The sequence below is a fragment of the Eleutherodactylus coqui genome, chromosome 2 (assembly GCF_035609145.1).
Source record: "Eleutherodactylus coqui strain aEleCoq1 chromosome 2, aEleCoq1.hap1, whole genome shotgun sequence".
NCBI lineage: Eukaryota > Metazoa > Chordata > Amphibia > Anura > Eleutherodactylidae > Eleutherodactylus > Eleutherodactylus coqui.
The window spans coordinates 104,415,944-104,435,435 of record NC_089838.1 but is presented as its reverse complement, the minus strand read 5'-3'; the positions used below and the strand labels follow the sequence as shown (position 1 = coordinate 104,435,435).

At 43.6% G+C, this 19,492-nt stretch overlaps 1 protein-coding gene across 1 annotated transcript in view; it reads right to left on the bottom strand.

Moving 5' to 3' along the window:
• The window catches only part of NEURL1B (neuralized E3 ubiquitin protein ligase 1B), a 58,075-nt gene that overhangs the window by 8,839 nt on the left and 29,744 nt on the right, over nucleotides 1-19,492 (bottom strand). The window contains exons 2-3 of the mRNA XM_066591283.1: nucleotides 12,488-13,048; nucleotides 4,213-4,917 (exon numbers count right to left, since the gene is read on the bottom strand). Coding sequence (XP_066447380.1) covers nucleotides 4,213-4,917; nucleotides 12,488-13,048 — 1,266 coding nt within the window. The remainder of the gene's footprint in view (nucleotides 1-4,212; nucleotides 4,918-12,487; nucleotides 13,049-19,492) is intronic.

Below are 19,492 nucleotides of genomic sequence, written 5' to 3'. Positions count from 1 at the left end.
AGTTTTGACCGGTGGGGATCGGGCAGCCCGAGACTCCTCAGCAATGGCTGAAATGAAACGGCAGAAGAACTTTGTTGAGCAATGCGCCCCTTTGACTGCGCTCGTCACTCCTCGGCCCTCCTCACAGAAGTCTATAAGCCCATCAGCTAAACCAGGGGTTGTTCTGAGAACGATGCGTGTGTAAAGGAGTAAGGGAGTTTATCAATGTAGAATTTCATCTGGATTCCATGTGAACGGCCCATTCTGTCTCCAAGTCCATAAATGGAATCTGCTGGGGACGGAGCGGCCGCACTGACATCATGGCAGTAGCAGAAGCAGTCGATTCCCACATTCTCTAACCAGAAGCCTCCTACACTCGGAGGAGAGAACATCTGTGTTAAGGAATACACACAGCCGCTGCAACAAGTAAGACTATCCAGCAGTGCCAGGACGCTCGTCCGGCCGCGGGGCAGGGGCGCAGTTGGAAGGTCTTGGGAAACGCTCACTGTCTCATGGAATAGAAGGCAGACAGGAAACAGGAGAAGCCCCAATGCACCGAGGGAAGTCTGGAAATACACGCTGGAGCGTCCGTACCCACAGACCGACATCTGGGCTGCTGGATGCTATAGAAAGGCTCAGTCTCACCGAGGTCATGTGTTCTGCAGCCGTCCAGATGTCAAATAAACAGATCATTTTACTGTCAGAACAAATAAAATGCAACAGGAGGAGGAAAAAAACTTTTTGCGGTTCAGCCGCTTAGAGAACTATTCTTCAGAATACTATTGTGGCCTCACGTACCGCCCCACGAATACTAGCAGATATTATTCAGCACTACGCACACTCAAAAAAAAGGGGTGGTCCATGCACCAAGTTTATTATGCACTTTAGACACTTTCGCCAAACTAGACAGCGAGGCTATTTCACACGGGCGAGGGAATCACGACCCGATATCGCCCTCTCCTCCCACGTGAAAGCCCCAGTGATGCGAGGCATTTTCATGTGGGGATGAAGGGAATCCCCGCCACGGTAGAGGATCGTGGAGTTGTCCCATTGAGAACAGTAGGCGATATCTCAGCAAGGTAGACCATGCTGCGATGTGTTTCCTGCAGAGCATCGCAGAATGGGGTTCACATCTCGCCCGATTTTCTCGGCTGTGTAAAGCCGGCCTAAAGAAAAAAAAAGTCTACAAAAAGGGTCATAAAATGCAACTGTTTAATGGCACACACTTCTATGGTGCAATATATAGGTACAAAATAATCCAATGTATGGTTCTCCTATAAAAAGGTGTGTGAGGAGACTTATGAGGCCATTCATGCTCCTCTGGGAAATATGTAAATTGAAAGATGAAACAATACCTCTGCAGCGCCACCTATTGGAAGACAGCATTCCTGCAAGTCAATGTTAGACTTGTTTAAAAAAGTCTTGCAACAACAACTTGGAATTATAAGCCATGGCCAGAACAACACTGCACAGGACAGCTGTTTGCCCCTCATCGGTTTACAAAATCTAACACTGACTTGCAGGAATGCTGCCTTCCAATAGGTGGCGCTAAAGAGGTATTGTTCCATATTCCAATTTGGATAATCCAACCAAGATACGACATAAGGAAGGGAAAGGTGTGCAACATGTCTAACAAAATGTGCCACATGTATCACACAGCTTGCACCACTATGGTAATTTGCCTGCGTGATGTAATCAGGTAAGAGCCACACAAAAGGGGAGTGCAGATGCAGCACACCATCCTCTGCCATGTATTACCAAGTCCTGTTCAAAGCCGCCTGCTCACAACTCTGGTAACAATGTTCTTGTTGTTCTGTTCTGTACCACTGGGAGCAGCATACACCGATGTAAAGAATCATGGATATGTGGGGCCAGTGTTTGACAGCCGTAAGAGAAGCCTAGAGGCTAAGGCCTCCTTCACACAGGCATTTGCAGAAACACTGTGTTTCTTAATGTGCATTTACTGCAGATTCCGTCCAGTTTCAGCAGCGCTGGCGTGCATTATGCCAGCGTTTTCAGCACAGTTGAAAATGATAAAAAAAACTGACCTTGTGGAACCAGCAGATTGCTGTGATTGGCTGAGTGACTGCCGGCTGAGCCAATCAGAGCCAGCACTGGATGCTTCCAATCACAGCCGTTCAAACACTGACAACCAGCAGATTGCTGTGATTGGTTAAGTCAGCTATCACTCAGCCAATCAGAGCCAGCGCTGGATACGTCCAATCACAGCTATTCAATGGCTGTGATTGGACGCATCCAGCGCTGGTTCCAATTGGCTCAGCCAGCTGTCACTCAGCCGACTCCAGCCAGCCAGAGCAATCTGTCGCTGGAGGCGGGGATTAAGAATCTTCGTTACCAGCGAAAGTTCCTCTGCAGGCTGATAAGTCCCGAGAGCGCCGCCGGGAACAGCGACATCACCTGCAATATGGGTATTGATTTTTTTTTCCTTGACTCAGGTAGTGTAGCTTGGTTGTTTAGTGCTGCGAAAAGTGCAGTGCCACGTTTTCGGCAGCGTTGAAACCGCTGCCCATTCATTTCAATGGGCAACGTAGGGCTGAAAACGGCCAAAAATGGACCATACCTCGCTGTTGAAGATGCTGCGTTTTCAGCCTTGTGTGAACAGCCCCATTGAAATGAATTGGGGGTCTTGTACAGCGTTTAGCACAGGGCTGAAAAAGCAGCGCTAAACCCCCGTGTGAGGGAGGCCTTAGTGTTCGGTCACACTAGTATTCAGCCGGTCTGTCTCTGTTTTTGGAGCAGGGAGATAAAATTACAAATGAACGGTTTCATTGAAAACAATCAGGGGAAAAATGGAACCGTTTAATTCCATCTCTGCCCAATAAATGGAACAGAATACAAGGAAAGGCTGACTGCTGTTCTGAACGAGCCCCGAGCGGACAATACAGACGTACAGAAGTACTTGTATATATTCCTCTCTGATGAGAACAGCTTTCTGCGTATCCTTTGCATAAACTGCCATTTAAGTAGGAATGTGTAGAACTGAATGAATCCCAATGATGATCTGCCCGGCTCATCGGGCTGCGCGAAGGAGGTGGTGAGGACGTCTCCAGCTCGGGCAAATGAGAAGCGTTCATAATGAAGCTTTTGGTGGACCTTCTCTTTAACCCTTTCATGACTAAGGGTCACTGATGCGCCTGCATCCAGGTCACATCCTATAATTCAGATATTCCCACATTCAAAAAAAAAAATCATGACTTTTCCGGTCACATATCTACATTTTTTTTTGCAGTACGAGTTGTATTTTTCAATGGTGCCATATAATGTATCGGTAGACTTTTAAAAAAACGGCGATGTGGAAAAAAACTACACAATCACACCCCTTTTTTTTTTTTTTGCTGGCTAATTTTGCAGCTCTGTACTGTAGTCAGCGGTCCTCCGGTCTTCTGCTTACAAGCGCTACAGCAGTCACGTGGGTAGTTTACCCACATGACCGCTGCAGCCAAGAGAAGTTCCCGACAGGGACGTCCCCAATACATTACAAGCCCACAAGACAGGTTTATGTAATGGCAGCAGGCCTAGTGGCCAGATGGGGTCTATCATCAGGTGCCACAGCGCCAGCACACGTAAATAGCAGTCCTGCACTGTGCCGAGTAGGTTTTACATAGTTTTGAGCACTGCGTGTGTTGGGTGGCTTTGGCGTCATGAGGCATGTGCTGGTCAAAAGAAGTCTTTATATCTGGAAGTGTCCTGTTAATTTGCTAAAAAGAGCCACAGACAGAAAGTGAGATCTGTGGAGGGCGCACACAACACCGCTGAACATCCTGGCTACTCGCCAGTGCCACTACGTTCCATTACAGAGTTGAAAGTAAAGTTGTAATACAGCATCACTGTGTGACTCGGAAGTCTCTGTGCCCCTTCCACAGCGTCGCTGTACCGGTCAACTGTGTGAAGCAGTATGCGGCTGTGACCAATCTAATGGACAAGCCTGTTGTGGTCCCCATTCATCTTTCAGCTCTAGGCGATCCTCCTAAAGAATCGGCGGCAAACCTTTCAACTACACGCTACATGGCGAGCCAGTAATTAATTTTATGGGAAGACGACAGCCACTGGTCTTTGCATCCTACAGTTCTTGTTAGCATTCATACACTCTGAATTGTCCTTCATGAATTATGCCCCGCAGGGCAGTCTACCGGGCAGCAAACAACGTGCAAAGCAACTGAGCTTGACAAGTATGTATATGGAAAATAACACGTTACAAAACATTCCACTTACCCATAATTCTTAGTTGATTCACAATCCCATGAATTGAAAAAAACATCCAAAGAGGTTGTGAAGAGTCCACACACATCAACATCCCACGACTGTTTCCATTAACACCATGATGAATCTCCCCGTTGGGCATAAATGAAAAACTATGGATATCCCCGTTGCTCACTGTGAATAAGCCTTGATGAACAACCCAATATTCCTTTCTGTCCAATAGATAGTCTGGATTGGATGGTAGGTCGTAGGTTCGTAATGTGCTCGGATCGCAGGAGGTGATTCCAAATGACATAGACCCATAGTAAGGCAGTGGCAATTGACCAGTCTCTATAAAGAGGGTCTCACCAGGGTGCACCGGCCTCTCTGTAAACACTATCGTCCTGTTGCTCTCCTGCCAATTAGTGTATGCCACTGCTCGGTCTGGTGACAGGGTGATTTCAGCCCCACGAGTGGGATGAAAATGAAGCTCCATGTCCAATAATGTTGGCATCCCTTGGGTACGCTGTCGCCTATTTGGACAACAAGGTATGGCGTGGTTATCGGTGGGTGGTGGCACTCTGCTTAAGTTCAAGTTCGCAATTTTTGCTACCACCTGATTGTTCTCCAGTTCGTTGTTATTGAAGTTTGCGGAATCATGGCTACTTTGTGGCAAGCATGTGCTCAGTCGGGGACTGCTCAGTCGCCCCGGTGGCATTGTGTCGGCAAACATGCTATCTGTGGGTGCAAAATAAAGAATTTTAATATATGTAGAAGGCACACAGAAACAATAATATACTCTAGAAAACACATTATGATGTGATTAAGGACTGGGTGGATGCGCGTTTGCGTTAATCCATTTCAACAGCATGCGTCACTCACTTATGGTTTAACGTAACAATACTTGTCCTCTGGTTCAGGTCAAGGGAACGCAACCTGTGAATCAGAAGAAACCTAAGCTTCATCTACATCCATGTGTAAAGTCACGGCTCTACGGCACCGATCAGACTAAATGGCTGCTTAGTCTTGTATGCAAGTCAAGGGCTCGGTCTGGAATACATTTGTTTTCAACCATACCCACCGTGCTATACCATCAGTTGTATGACTCTCACCAAGATACTCCACTGTGTGACGTGCTTAGCATTCACACCGAGCTCTATTGTCACCGCTTGCCTACTTTTGGCTTGACAGGTCTGGGTATCGAGCCAGGATTCGAACACAGAATAAAAAGATCCGTTTCATAGTAGCGTGATAAATGAGTAGGCGTCAGAAAGCAACGCAGCTGCCTCCTGTCACAAATGGACATTGTGAAAGCTTTCGTCTACACCAGGTTTTGTTATAAACAAGAATGAGCGGCCGGCATCAGATCCAAGTTGTATGGAAGGCGTCTTCACACTCGTGGGGACGGATAAAATATTACTGGCAATAGGACTTCATACTTTAAGGTGGATACTTCTACTCGAAAGTAATGAACACTCTTGTTATCTTCATTGTAATTCATAAATACCTAATTACAAAAAGTGCTTTTCTTTGTCAAGTCTTGGGAGACCTAAAATGTACAAGCAGCCAATGGGGATCAATAATGCCAAGTCAGAAATCGGGTGTCGGACAGAGGGCAAGTATCTTACAAACCCACGGCCATGACAGTGCTGCCCGGAGCGGAGGAATCAGTTGACATTTACAATAATGGTGCAGATTTAGTAAACCTGTAATACACTCTGTCAACAGCCCCCCCCCTCACGTAGGTTCATTGTACAAGTGACCACTCAACCAATCACTGGCTTCAGTGGTGATCCAGCCATAAACGGTAGAAGTCTACTGAAGGCCATGATTGACTGAACAGCCGCTTGTACAACGAACAGCACATGACCGCTCCAGTCCTGCAGCATGGTACCAGAGACCATGTAAAGGGGTATTCTGGTGATTTAAAGTGAAAATTATATGCTTCATAAGGTGACAACATGTAATTCTGCAATAAAATGTTCTAACTTGTTTTTCAAAGCTGCAGAGATACTTCTTGTGATCTTCCACCACCCCCCTCCATTGGTATCCAATGGTTACGACCTCTATGCTCCGCCGTGTTCCTGGTCGGGCATGCTCAGTGCCTTCACATTCTGTAACGACAACACGTTTTGTACAGTCGTCTATGTCTACTTATCAGTAACTGGCAATGGGTTCGCTGTGGGAGATGTACATTTTGCACTACTGGACATTTTAAACAAGGAAAGCAGCGGTCAAGCCGGATGGCAAAAAAAAAAGTACTGACGTTTATTTTGAGGATTTAGATGGACGTTTGGAATAATAAGTGGAAATGTTAGGGAAATTAAGAAAATTTTGCCCAGTTTCTGGAATATTCCTTTAGACTGGTTTCGCACGACTGGATTCTTTTTGCGGAACTCGCGGTCGCAATCCATGTGGAGGATTCGTAGCAAATCGCATGCATTGAAATTGTACTTTCGTTTTTTCCTTCACACTTGCAGAAACTAATTACATATTCTACGAGCGGAGAGAAGATGGCAGCATGCTTTATTTTTCTGCAGACAGCCTCCACTGAAGTCATTAACACTGCGGAGCGGTCGCGGTTGCCCCCCGTCATCACCTAGTGATGGCACGGTCAATATAAATATAAATAATATACTATATATAATATATATACACACCGGTGTATGTGTATATATATATATATATATATATATATATATATATATATATATATATATATATATATATACACACACATATACACCGGTGTATGTATATGTATATGTATATGTATATGTATATGTATATATATATATATATATATATATATATATATATATATATATATATATATATATATATATATATATTTTATTTATTTTTTTTTTTACTCTGTACTGCACATGAACGCCTGCCAGATTTTGCAGGTACGCAGGTTCGCCAACCAGGGTCACAACCGAATTCAGCGGTGGGATCCCGCATGCAGAATCCATCCCGGCTGTGTGCAGCTTGCCTATTCTCCAACACTCACTGCCCATACATTTTTTTTTTTAGTCCCAGAGAAGCGCTTTAACAAGATATAAGTCACTGTGAAGTTCTGGGTTCCGTTCTCCGGGTACTGCTTTTGCCAAGAAAAATTTGAGTAACTTAACAATAAGACAAGGCAAAAGGACTACAGCGTCTTCCATAAATACTAAAAACTGGGAACGAAATGCTGGTTGTGGGTCTGGGAAGGCTGCGCACACCTAGAAGAGAAGCAGGGACGTGACCTGTCTGTTCTGCGCTGTTTACATCTTGTGAAAGATAGCCAAATTCTCTGAACTCTGATACCCAAACTTCTGTTCTTTCTCAAAACCTTCTTTCCAATGCAGACTACGTTTTATGAGGTTTATCGGGTTTTTTTTTTCTCATCTGCATTAGTTCTAGTTACGGAGTAAGAGTGCGGGCTCTGTTTTTACGGGATATGACAGATTTGTTTTTCTCTCCATAGACTTATTATACATTAATCAGGTTTCCAGCACTTACTAGTTTTTGTTTTTTTGCCCCAAAAAATAACACTATTCTGACAGTCAAAAAAACAACTGAGTCCTGATAGCTAAAAAAAAAAAAAAATAAATAAAAAACACGCCTTTAAAAAAATAAAAAATTTTTTTACAAAAAAGCTCAGCTTTCTGTATGAAAGAAATAATAATATTCAATAAAAAATTCAATAAGAGTATTTATTGCTTGCTGGTTTTTCAGCTGCATATGGCCACTAGGTGGCAGGGTTCTGCTATGGATTAGACAGCCACTTCCACTATGCAGAGAACTAAAAGATAATTGTGTATTAGAACCTGTAATACTGAATGACTTTAATGGGATTTAAACTTGTAATGAGTTGTACTTGATACAAATTGCTCTTTTTCATTACTTTTTAGCAGTTACTTGTCTAACGCCAAACTTTTCCCCGTTCCGTTACTCTGGCCTCTGCTCTAGACCCTTAGTCTGTCACGTCAGGGGTCAGTGCAGTTGTGGCAGAGGACTAAATCTACAGGCAGGACAAAGCCTGGGAGATGTTACCATATGAGGTAATCTAATACGCCGATGCCGGAGCAAGAATACATACAAGCCTAGGAATTTGTCAAACTTGTTTTAATCATAATGACGGCAGCGGAGTCCACCGGCCTCTCCTAAACCGTCTGGATGTGATAATGAAAACAAGCCGTAGGTGTGCGATTACGGAATTTCATCTGATCTCTTAAGACGCTGCGATACTAAAAGTGAGAAGACGTATATAGCATGGGCAGACTTACAGGGGCTATTTTCAGGAACTCCTATGGATAGATGCTGGGGAAATGTACAGTCCGTAAACCTCAGGAGATCCAACTATTTTCCAGCCCAGCGACCTATAACCCTCCATCAATAACGGCATAGGCCTGTGCCGCTGAATAAAAGAGCGAAAACCAAAAGGCCACTTGTGACAAAACATCGAGCGTCATCCGATTTTCTCGAAAGGTCACAGGATTACACAGACCGTTCTAAAAGCTAAAGTATATTCATCAAACGGTTTCTATATTAAGGTAACAATGGGACGAGGAAAAAAAAAGGATTTTCAGTAGCGCAGAAGAAAACGGACAATATAAAATGTCAGTGTGTGATATTTAGAATCATAATGAAGGGAAAGGGCCATTAATACAAGTGATATTTCCAGCTGATCTCCGGCACATGCGGCTGATAAACGGTTTCAATTACCGTCTGCTACACTATATAGGATACTTCCATCCTCTGAATTGTATGGCGCTAGGGAATATGCTGATGCTATGGTATAATATATATAGTTTTAGTAGGTTACGGAAGACAAAATTCATTACATGAATTATCGCTCCTGGAGTTCCGACTTCCACAGTCACAGCCAGTCCCAGTCCAGAAACAAGTACCGCTAGGGTCTTTGAAGAAGACAGTCTTCTTAGCTATTTGGTCCAGAAGACACCCGGATTATAGAGCAATGGGCAAAGACCAACAGGGCAGTGATATAAGGAATAGAGATGAGCGAGCACCCAAATGCTTGGTCCGCGTTATTCGAGTCGAGCTTTTCGTAAAATTCGAGAGCTCTACTCGAGTAACGAACCCCATTGGCTACAATGGGAGACCCGAGCATTTTTGTATGTGGGACTCCGGGTGCCGACCTTTTTTTTCTTCTTGGTTCATGTGTCCCTCTCCCCCTTCCTCCCTCCCTCTCTCTCCCCCCTGCCTGCCAGACAAAAAATTTGCCAATGACGCGCACTGCGTCGCAGCGGGGGAAGAGCCAAAACAGGCAAATGACAGCAGGGAGGAGCCAAAAACTGGGGCGTGGTCGAACACGGCTTGATGCTCGCTCGAGTAACGAGCACCATCGAGTACGCTAATACTCGAACAAGCATCAAGCTCGGCATAGTATGTTTACTCAACTCTAGTAAGGAAGCCTTCACTTCTTCCCTAGCGTCTAGAGCAGTGAATTCCAACCTTATTACTGCAGGGGAACCCCTGAAACGTGTTCCCACTCCCCAACGCTGTCCCTACTGCAGAATCCATGTGTCAGGACGGGTGAAACAAGAAGTCTAGTCCAGCAAAGCATCTTCGAGCGGACCGATTTGCCTTCCCTATTGTAAAAAGTGACAGGATTTGTTGTGTTCTGTAGAGCCCCCGATCAAGGCTCAATGAACCAACCAGGATTGGGACAAACCTCTGTAGGGTTTAGGTGGTATTCACACGGATGAGTGGGATTTTGGCCAGTGACCGTTTTCCATGCATTTGTCATGTGTTTTTGTAATCTGCATCCGTTTTTCATTGCTCTGCACTTCCTGGCTCTATTTTTCATAGACTCCCTATAGTAACGTATTAAAAACATATCACACTCCCGTAGCATGATGGCGCAATATGTTATATGAACGCTCCCCTCAAAAATTACGAGCCATTCTTGAACTACAAGAAATTACACAAAAATAGAACATGCAGTGATTTTGTTAATTCGGACACATTTTCTCAGTCAAATGAATGGGCTCTTTATGCGCGGGTTCTGTCTGCCTTGGACCCCGACAGAACTTGACTTTGAAAACCCCACGAATACGACCATCACTTTGAATAGGGTCATACACGAGAGATGTTTTCCCGTATTGCATCGTGATGCAGGAAACAAATTGTGGCACGTCCTATCTTTGGCCATGCTCTCGCATCGCATTGCCCATTGTCTTAAATGGGGCCGGCGGCAGCACCCTCGGTGTGATGTGCGGTTTCCCTATTGAAAACAATGGGAGAAACACTGCGATCCTCTACCGCAGCTGGCATGATCGCTACTTCCCCAAAGTAATGCGAGGCGATTTTCTTTTCAGGACGCCTCATGGCCGCAGGGAGGTCGCTTGCTGGTGATCACAATATCGGCCCGCGCTTCACAGCCCGATATCGCACTTTCCCGTGTGAAGCTAGCCTTAATAGACCATTTTCTCTTTAGATTGGGGCTAATATCAGAAAAGAAAGAAGGAGCTGGCACCATGGACAGGCCATGCATTCACAGTTTTGGTACTGAAAACAGATCCTCGGAAAAAAAAAAAAAAAGTAGCCCTTTCGTATATCATTGGCTTCGCACTCCATCCCACAACTGTCCCTCCTGCGACGGACATTCATGGACAGCTGTGCCTGCACCCATTCAGAGGCGCTGTAGAAAGGAAGCAGGTGAGGCAGCAACCGGTCCCCAAATAGACGACTAGGCCCAGGGGTCTTACTCCGTAAAACTCCTTTCATTCAAAGTCCATTTTGGGCAACGACTAACCTAAATAAATGGTTCATTCAGTCCATACGATGCCAAAGTATTGAAGTTTTTTGTATTTTAGACATTTTTGATCTTTGATCATGAGAAGTGAGGCATTGTGGGTAATCTTGAGGAGAAATAGGAAACCAATAAAAAAAAAGTATTCACGTTTATTTCAGTTAAAATAAAAAATTGTGAAAGGAAACGATAAATCATAACTTCTCTCTCAATTGTCCGGATCAAAGTGAACCGGTGTCCTCGCCTCTTGTCTAAATGAGGTAATTTGTTGATCTGTTATTTTAATGGTTGTAAGTTTCCAAGATCTTCAAACATGAATTAGAGCACTCCTGTATGGAGAGATAAGATGGGTAGCCGGAGTTTCTTCTGCAGGGTCAAGTGCTGGACTTTCTAAAACCCCTCTCCGATAACGGAGGAATGCCGTGTAAGAGGCCTAAAGAGCCTCTTGTTGCAGATACAAGATATACAGTAGGCAGCACCATTGATGGCTACAAGTGTGAGGCTCGACAAAACAGGGGACGGTATACAGCTAATGCGCAACACAAGAGGGCGAGATAAAAGCTGCTTAAAAGGTTTAAGTTAATATTCTAGTCAAACCCCCAACTTTTGCAGCTTCCACCAAAAAAAAAAGTTACTTCAGTATACTGTAGTGAAGAAAAGAAAAAAGAGATAAAGTGGGCAAAAAAACTCACATTCGATAAAGGATGACTGGAAAAAGTTATGGATGGATGAGATGTCTGATACGCAAACGTTAGGAAGCTGTGTGGTAATATAGGGGCTTCTTTGGTGGTGGTGAAATGGAAGAGTCACAGCAGAAGGAATAATGAACTCAAACGAGGATAACGATATGAAAAAAGGGTACGCCTAAAAGTATACAAAAAAATTTCTGAAATAAAAACAAGGAGGCAGAATAAAACCTGTGATGATCATCAGATCACAACCCTAGTTGGGAAAAAACACCCTACAACTCAGCCATACCTCTAAAAAGAGCTGCAGAAGTTACGGTTCAATGTTCCTGACTGAAGCCAAGAACTCTCAGGGGAATTGCCAAGGACCCAGCTAACGGATGGTTTCTCTTATCCTGGCATAGAGCTTCTCTTGTACTAGAAAGAGTGACTCATTCTGCTTTTTCAAATTTGAAGTACAACAGGCCTTGTGTATAATAATTAGTGCACCAATCCACAGCCAATCCGGTTGGCAGATGACTTAAATGGGTTTCCCCAATACTTAAAATTGCTTCGCAACCAATCTGTCCTTCCTGGTTGCTGCTGGCCAGCCAATCACTGGCCTGAGCAGTGACCTTCTATAGCCAGTGATTGGCTGCAGCAGTCACATGTCCTGGTCAGCAGCAACCAGGAAGGACACAGATTATGAAGCAATTTTAAGTAGTGGGAAAACCCCTTTAATAAAGCAAAGCCAATCTGTGATTGGTTGTTATAAGCAGCTACTACAGTTATACTGCACATGAAGAATACATATTAAGGGGTTCAAAGGCAATAAATTCATGATATTCCAAACAAATTTGAGAAAATAAAAAAAAAATACCTAGTATTTGTACTTCTTGGGTGATTCCATAGACATCAATCAAAGCCCACAGAGGACTGGATACTTTAACTCCACAATGAAATAGAATGGGTTCCTCATCATTGACATTGTAGAAAACTCTTCCTTGGCGGTCAACCCAAAATGCCAAAATATTGTCCCGTTGGGCAAACCTCTCTGGTAAAGCCTTTGCCCAATACCCAGGCCGGGTAACAAGATCAGGGCAAGCATATTTGGGTATATCTTCTGGTTTCATCTGTGCCGGGTCATGAATTGTGAATCCAAAACGCAGAGCCCCGCTCCACCCATGATGGACAGACACTAGCTTCAAGCGGACTTTTTCATACAGATGGATAGGTCGACTAGTAAAAGTTATCCCATTACAAAAGCTATTGCGCCGGATGGCTTTTCTTCCATGAGTGTCCAGTCTGATATTTTTGCCCTTTGTTTGGCAGTGAAAGCGTGGCGACTCTGTACGGGACAGGACAAGTCTCCTTTCCTGACCACAGTGGAGTAATGTGTAGCAAGGTCTGTTGGCCACTTGACGGTTGTGATGGCTTGTATCTGCAGAAGACAATAAGAAGTTGTAATTAGAATAATTCATGGAGATATAGTGAACAAATATTTGAGAACGACCATCCGCCAATACAAGAAGTCTAAGAAATGCCAATCCATCCATAGTAAGCCAACAGAAAACCTATTCCCATACCTCAGTATGGTATCGGCACAACCCCTTATTTATTGCCCTTCATACAAAACTAAAGAGGAAAATATATAATGGCCCCTAGAGCATTAATTGGGAGGGAAAGCAGCTGGGTTTACTTTCCTATCCATTCACCCTGAATATCAGAACCGCTTTTGTTGATGGAAACATGTAGCAACCATTTCCTTTTATGTAGGACTTTGTTTCCAATCTTTGGCCCACTGTTTGGCTGAGATGCAAGAGACAGGTAATGTAAATTCATCCCATTGGAGGTTACGTGTTGTTCCTCCAGCCTTTCCTTCCTTCCTGGGGACTTCGTGTTGGAAATGTTTAACCATTTCACCTGGTATGACAATAGTCTGCAGCTGTGCTATTACAAAAAAGTTAAAGATAATGATTTTTTGATGCACTTTCCGAAGACCGGTGGTGCGTAGAATTCGCTTCTGCTGAACTTGATTCTTAAATTAAAAATGGATCATCTCCATGATGTGGAAATTATTTCAATCAGCCATACTATTGCTCATTGTAGACTTCATGATCAGTAAAATAAGCATTCAATTCTATATAACAAAACGTTTATTGCAGCTTCTATTAAATCGCATTTGAGGAATACAGAGTGAAAAATGGAAATGTAATGACGAGTGACGCCGAGTCCCAAGGGGCATCAATGAAGGTGCCAATACAAGTTGAACGGGACTCCTATGGAAGAGCGTTGGATCATCGAAAACCTCAATTCACACTCTTTAGGAATCAACGTTCATCAGATGTGGCATTTTTATTAACTCCGTTAGGAAGAAGTTGCACAACTGGACACAAAGGCCACCAGCTGTGAAGCAGCCTGGACTTACACCTGATGCAGTTACCGGCGCTGAACCCCACACATTAACACTCGGCTCAGTAGGATGGGGAAGGGAGGAGGTGCGGACGGCTGCCAGGCATCGGAGAACAGCTGCGTCCTCCCATTTATCAGAAAGGCACGCCACAGTCACTTGCAAAGATGCGGAGGCCCACATGGTGGCAATCATTGTGAACAGTATATTTAGCACTTCCAGCTTCTATAAATGTCTAGCCTGAAGGTGGGGCGACCGCATCGCCGCTGTCTTACTATATCAGCTACTGCGTGCCACAAGTAATAGAGATCAATCTAGAAATGAGCAGATGCAACTCTTGTGAGCTCAGAAGAAAAAACAGAAATATTTGCTTCTCTGGATACAAAGCATCCAATGAAATATTAATAGTGTTCCTAAAATCACTTTAGAATATTCCTCCATATAGATTCACATCCTCCCCTTTTCTAACCCTTATTTAGAAAATTAATTAGCGACTCCAAAGAAAAAAGTGGACATTACTAGAACGCTTAGAAAAATAAAGCTATTGTGTGTCTTTTCCCCGACACAAACTTATCAGAAAACAAAGTCGCATTTGTTCCTCTATCGGCTATGAGATTGTGCTGGGGTGCCATTACCGCGCGGATAAGATAACCGCCATGTACTATAGCACTCCCTATAGTCAACGGCTGCTTCTACAGGAAAGGTACATATTTACATAATCTGCCTCATATCCAGCTGTCAAACCTTAATTCTGTGTTCACGGATAACGCCTACTTGGATCACAAAACTATATAAACACTTAAGTAACAACCAGCCGTATAAACAAAGCGTACATGCAAAAAAACCTGATAATGGCAAGGAGATTACAATTTTTTTTATCCCCCATGTATGGGATAGTAAACCCTTGTGTGTAATGAGGGGTGGGGATGTTTAGTGGGGCTTGTGCCCTGGGTGCTAAGCGACGACCACTCTGCCGTGCTCAGTATTTGGAAACGTTGCTAGGACAAAGTGAATTTCTCACCCGGTTTAGGAAAGCCAAGTTACGACTACCAGCATCCAACAATGAAAGACGGAACCCATTAACTATGATTTACTACAGCGCAGCAGCAAATGGTTCTTATTAAGTCATTCTTAAAATGTGGCAAAAAAAAATAAAAAATTCAACTTTTTTGCTTAAAAGTGCTAAAAGTGTAACTTTGGGCAAAAGCTGGCTTTTCCGCTTTTGAGTAATCAGAGTCCTACACCTAAAGTTTTACTTACTGCAAGCTCACTGGATAAATGATGGAATGACAGCTTCCAATGTGCCCATATTGAGATCTGTGCTTGGCATGACTATATGAAAGGTGTGCAGTCAGGAGCGGTAAGGGGTCTCTACAGAAGATATTCAACGTCTGCTGGCGCATCACATAATGAGACAAGGTACAAGCAGAAAGATTTACTGTATATGCTCCAGATCAGCTCTTACATAGTCTTGACCAACATAGGCTTTACTCTGATTCCCTACGGTCATCCCTCTGGTTTCATTTAAAGTAATGGCTAAGGTCATGATAAAAAAATATAGTTCATTTAGTGATGATTAGAGGCTCCAGTCACAGTTATAATAGAGGAACAGCTCATCCTCTTGACTTAATATTTAAGGTCTGTAGTTTATGTGGGTAAACACAGAATCCTATGAGAGTGCTCTCCCAGCAGGCAGAGATGGTACTGACTCTAGCTTGTCATATGTTGCCGTGCTGATGCATCATGGGAGCATTAGCAGAGCACAGAGAAATCTCAGCATCTAGATGGTGTCTGATAAGGTCGACTGTTTCACAAACCAGAACAGAAAAGGGCAGCTATGCTGTATGCTGAACCAAACGAGATTACACAAAAGCTGTAAAAAGCCTCTGCCACCGAGAAAAACTACCAAGGAAATTGATTTACTCAAAAGGGAAAATTATATATTTTTTATATGCTTTGGCTTTCCATACTACAGCAAAGGCAATGATCAAATACCAGACAAGTTTTATACGCATGAATGGCAGTGATTAATATACTGTATCTACAGTTGAGTTATTACTCATATGCTTTGTGAGGAGTCAGGACAGGCTGTTCTGGAGCACATCACACGTATTCTCCATCTTCGCTCATCTACCTTAGGGTGATGCTATTTATAATGCTGTGCTGTTTGATTGCTAAACACATAGCATACAGTACACAAGACACTCCTCCAATTAGCAGATGACGAGCCACGCAACATTGGTGCTTTTTATAACTCCTGGACACAATGTAAAAACTGTTCCAGACTTCAAGCACAAAACACAACCTGTCATTTCATATACGTGCCGTACCTGCAGATCCACTGCAGGCAACCAAATTCACCATAAGCAGCAAATAGATGTGTATAGATGGGTTTAAAAACCACCAGGGCGCCCATTGGAGGCTTCTTTTTATAACGCACCCATATTCATAAGTTGCCTAGTAGGTGACATCAATCTAGTTTACATTAGTTATTAATAAAGAGAGGTTTAGCGCACTTGTCCAATAAGGAAGCGGTCCTAGAACAGTCAACCTACAGAGCCATCCATCTTCAGCATAAGGTTCTCTACTATACCAAAACAGATACCTATGTATAAGATGCCTATCACTGCGAGCAAAGCAAGTGCTTCTTTCCAGTATAAGGTGCATATTACATGTTTGTTGCTGGAATGATTGGTTACAAGTTATAAAAATATGCTCCAATGACAGAGACATTACATAGTAACATAGTATACTAGGCTGAAAAAAAACGTGCATCCAGTTCAGCTGGTTTCCACCCCCTCCCCATCCCCCCTTGTTGATCCAGAGGAAGGCAAAAAAATCCAATGAGGCAGAAGCCAATTTACCCCATTTTGGGCGAAAAAAATCCTTCCCGACTCCATAATGGCAGTCAGAATAATCCCTGGATCAACGTTTGAAAAGTCCTACCTGACTCCAAAACCCAGATCAACAATCCCACTGGTTATTTAATGTCTATCTCTTGTAATATCATAGCGCTCTTGAAAGACATCTAGTCCCCTCTTCAACCCCTCTATGGATTTTGCCATCACCACGTCCTCAGACAGAGAGTTCCACAGTCTTCCCCGTACCTACAACTAGGAGTGTGGTGGAATGGAATACTCTGCAATTACATGTACAGAAAGGCCCCCTGCCTCTAGCTCACATAAGGTACAAAGAAAATCATTATATTGTGGAGCTAAAAGGGGAAGCCACAAAGTCAAGGTGATGCGCTCAAGAAATTGGTTTATTTCAACTGAGAGTTCCAATGCTTCTCTACTAGAGATGAGCGAGCGTACTCGGAAAAGCACTACTCGCTCGAGTAATTGGCTTTATCCGAGTATCGCTGTGCTCGTCCCTGAAGATTCGGGTGCCGGCACGGAGCGGGGAGCTGCAGGGGAGAGCGGGGAGGAACGGAGGGGAGATCTTTCTCTCCCTCTCTCCCGCCCGCTCTCCGCTGCGACTCACCTGTCAGCCGCAGCGGCACCCGAATCTTCAGGGACGAGCACAGCGATACTCGGATAAAGCACATTACTCGAGCGAGTAGTGCTTTTCCGAGTACGCTCGCTCATCTCTATTCTCTACCTGATGTTACTTTCTCTCTAAAACGTACACAGTCAAATTGGAAAACGAATGACCAAAAAACATTGCCTGTGGAAGAGAAGAGAACATAGCTAACTTTTCAAACATCTGAAGCTGTGTCTTTTTCAGAGGAATACCTTCTTTTAAAGCCCCATGGGATGAAAAAAACCTTTCCCCGATTTTGCCCATTGCGCCTTAAAGTTTTGTATGTTATCACAAACAGGGAAAACTCTGACGTTTACCCAGGTCCCCCAAATATTTCATCCTGGATCTGTGTGAGTTCTTCCATTTTTAGAGCAGCTCTTGTAGCCTTAATTAATTAATTAATTAATATCATGATTTAAAAAAAAAAAAAAAAAAAAAAATTAGACTAGTTTTGGTCTTAATCTGAGGAATCCATAACCTTTTCAACTTCCAAAATTTAAAAGAACAGGATTTACATCAGAAACGTAGGACATTACATGGAAGCATTTAATAGGGACTTCTGAAGGGCTAGGGGCATCGGACAGGTTAAAAAAGGATAAGGTTGGGTGAATCTCCTGTTATTAAAAACCTTGTATCATCCAGAAACTTAGGGGTCTCTTTAAAAGGGGTTTTCAAGGATAGGTCATCACTTGGTGATTAGCGTGATTCTGCTGCTCAGGGCCCCTGCCAATCAGCTGATTTAATAGGCCTGTAACGTCACATTATTTTTTCACTTGGCCAGGGAGCAGCTCAATTTCAATCAAGTGCATGGGATTGAGCTGTAATACCAGCCACAGCCACTGTACAATGTATGGCGCTGTGCCTGGTTTGAGCCTAAGTGACAGCGGCGCTCACCTGAACGCCAGTGTCAATCAATAAGCTGATCGGCGGGAGTCCTGCTGATCAAGTACTGAAGATGTACCCTGAAGTTAAGCCATCCATAGTTTAGGCCCATAAAAGACCCTTCAATGACTTATGCAGTACTTATACAAAGTTTTAGAATAGGAAGCAGGAAGGCATTTCACACAGGAACCACGTTTGCTTATTTTTTGCTTTAACAGCTTTTGATTAATCCATGTCTCTCTATAACAAGGAGAAGGATCAGCGAGATGGAAATAAATGAGATACAGGCAACAGCTGACATTAAGGATCCTTGTAGGGACTGTAGAGCTCATTCTGCCATCTGGGATGACTCCACCACAAATACGAACCAGCAGAATGCCTGTTGCGCCAATGCTTGTCCTGCAGTCTCTCGCTACCGTGTTGCGACAGACGCCAGGACACTACCATCACGTCACTGCGTTTCCAGCGTCCGCCACTTCTAGGTACCTCACCACACTAGGTCTGTGCCATAATTCGCACAACTGTAGGGGCAGTATAGTACTACATACTGTATAGACTTACAATATATGATCCTCCGCAAGGTACATGTTCTAGAACTGCCATATAGTCGTCTGGTCAACTTTTGCAAGAGTTGCAGTATTGACGGAAATGTACTGATATGCAGACATATGCTTGCAGTTATTGTTAGCTATTAATGTTTAATTGGAAATAAAATCGGTTTCTGCTTGATCACCTTTTTTATATTAAGATACAAGCAATCAAGCCCCTCCTGTCTGCAAGCTCTAGTGCCATTCCTAGGGGGCCTCCTTAAGAATAAGAGGCAGCAATGTGGAAAAGGAAGGAATGAGTAAGTGAATATTTGTGTGCAATCCCAATAATCAGCCAAAAGCCCCTGAAGACATAGAAAAACAAAGCCGAGTATTGTTCAAGAGGAGATACGTGCAGAAAAACAGAAAACAGAAAAAATTAATTCCACTACAGCATTAGAGGTTCCAAATGAGATGCTTCTAATTATCAGCCAACTTCGATGTTGGAAATGTTTATTACACTAATCCTATGTCAAGGAGCTTA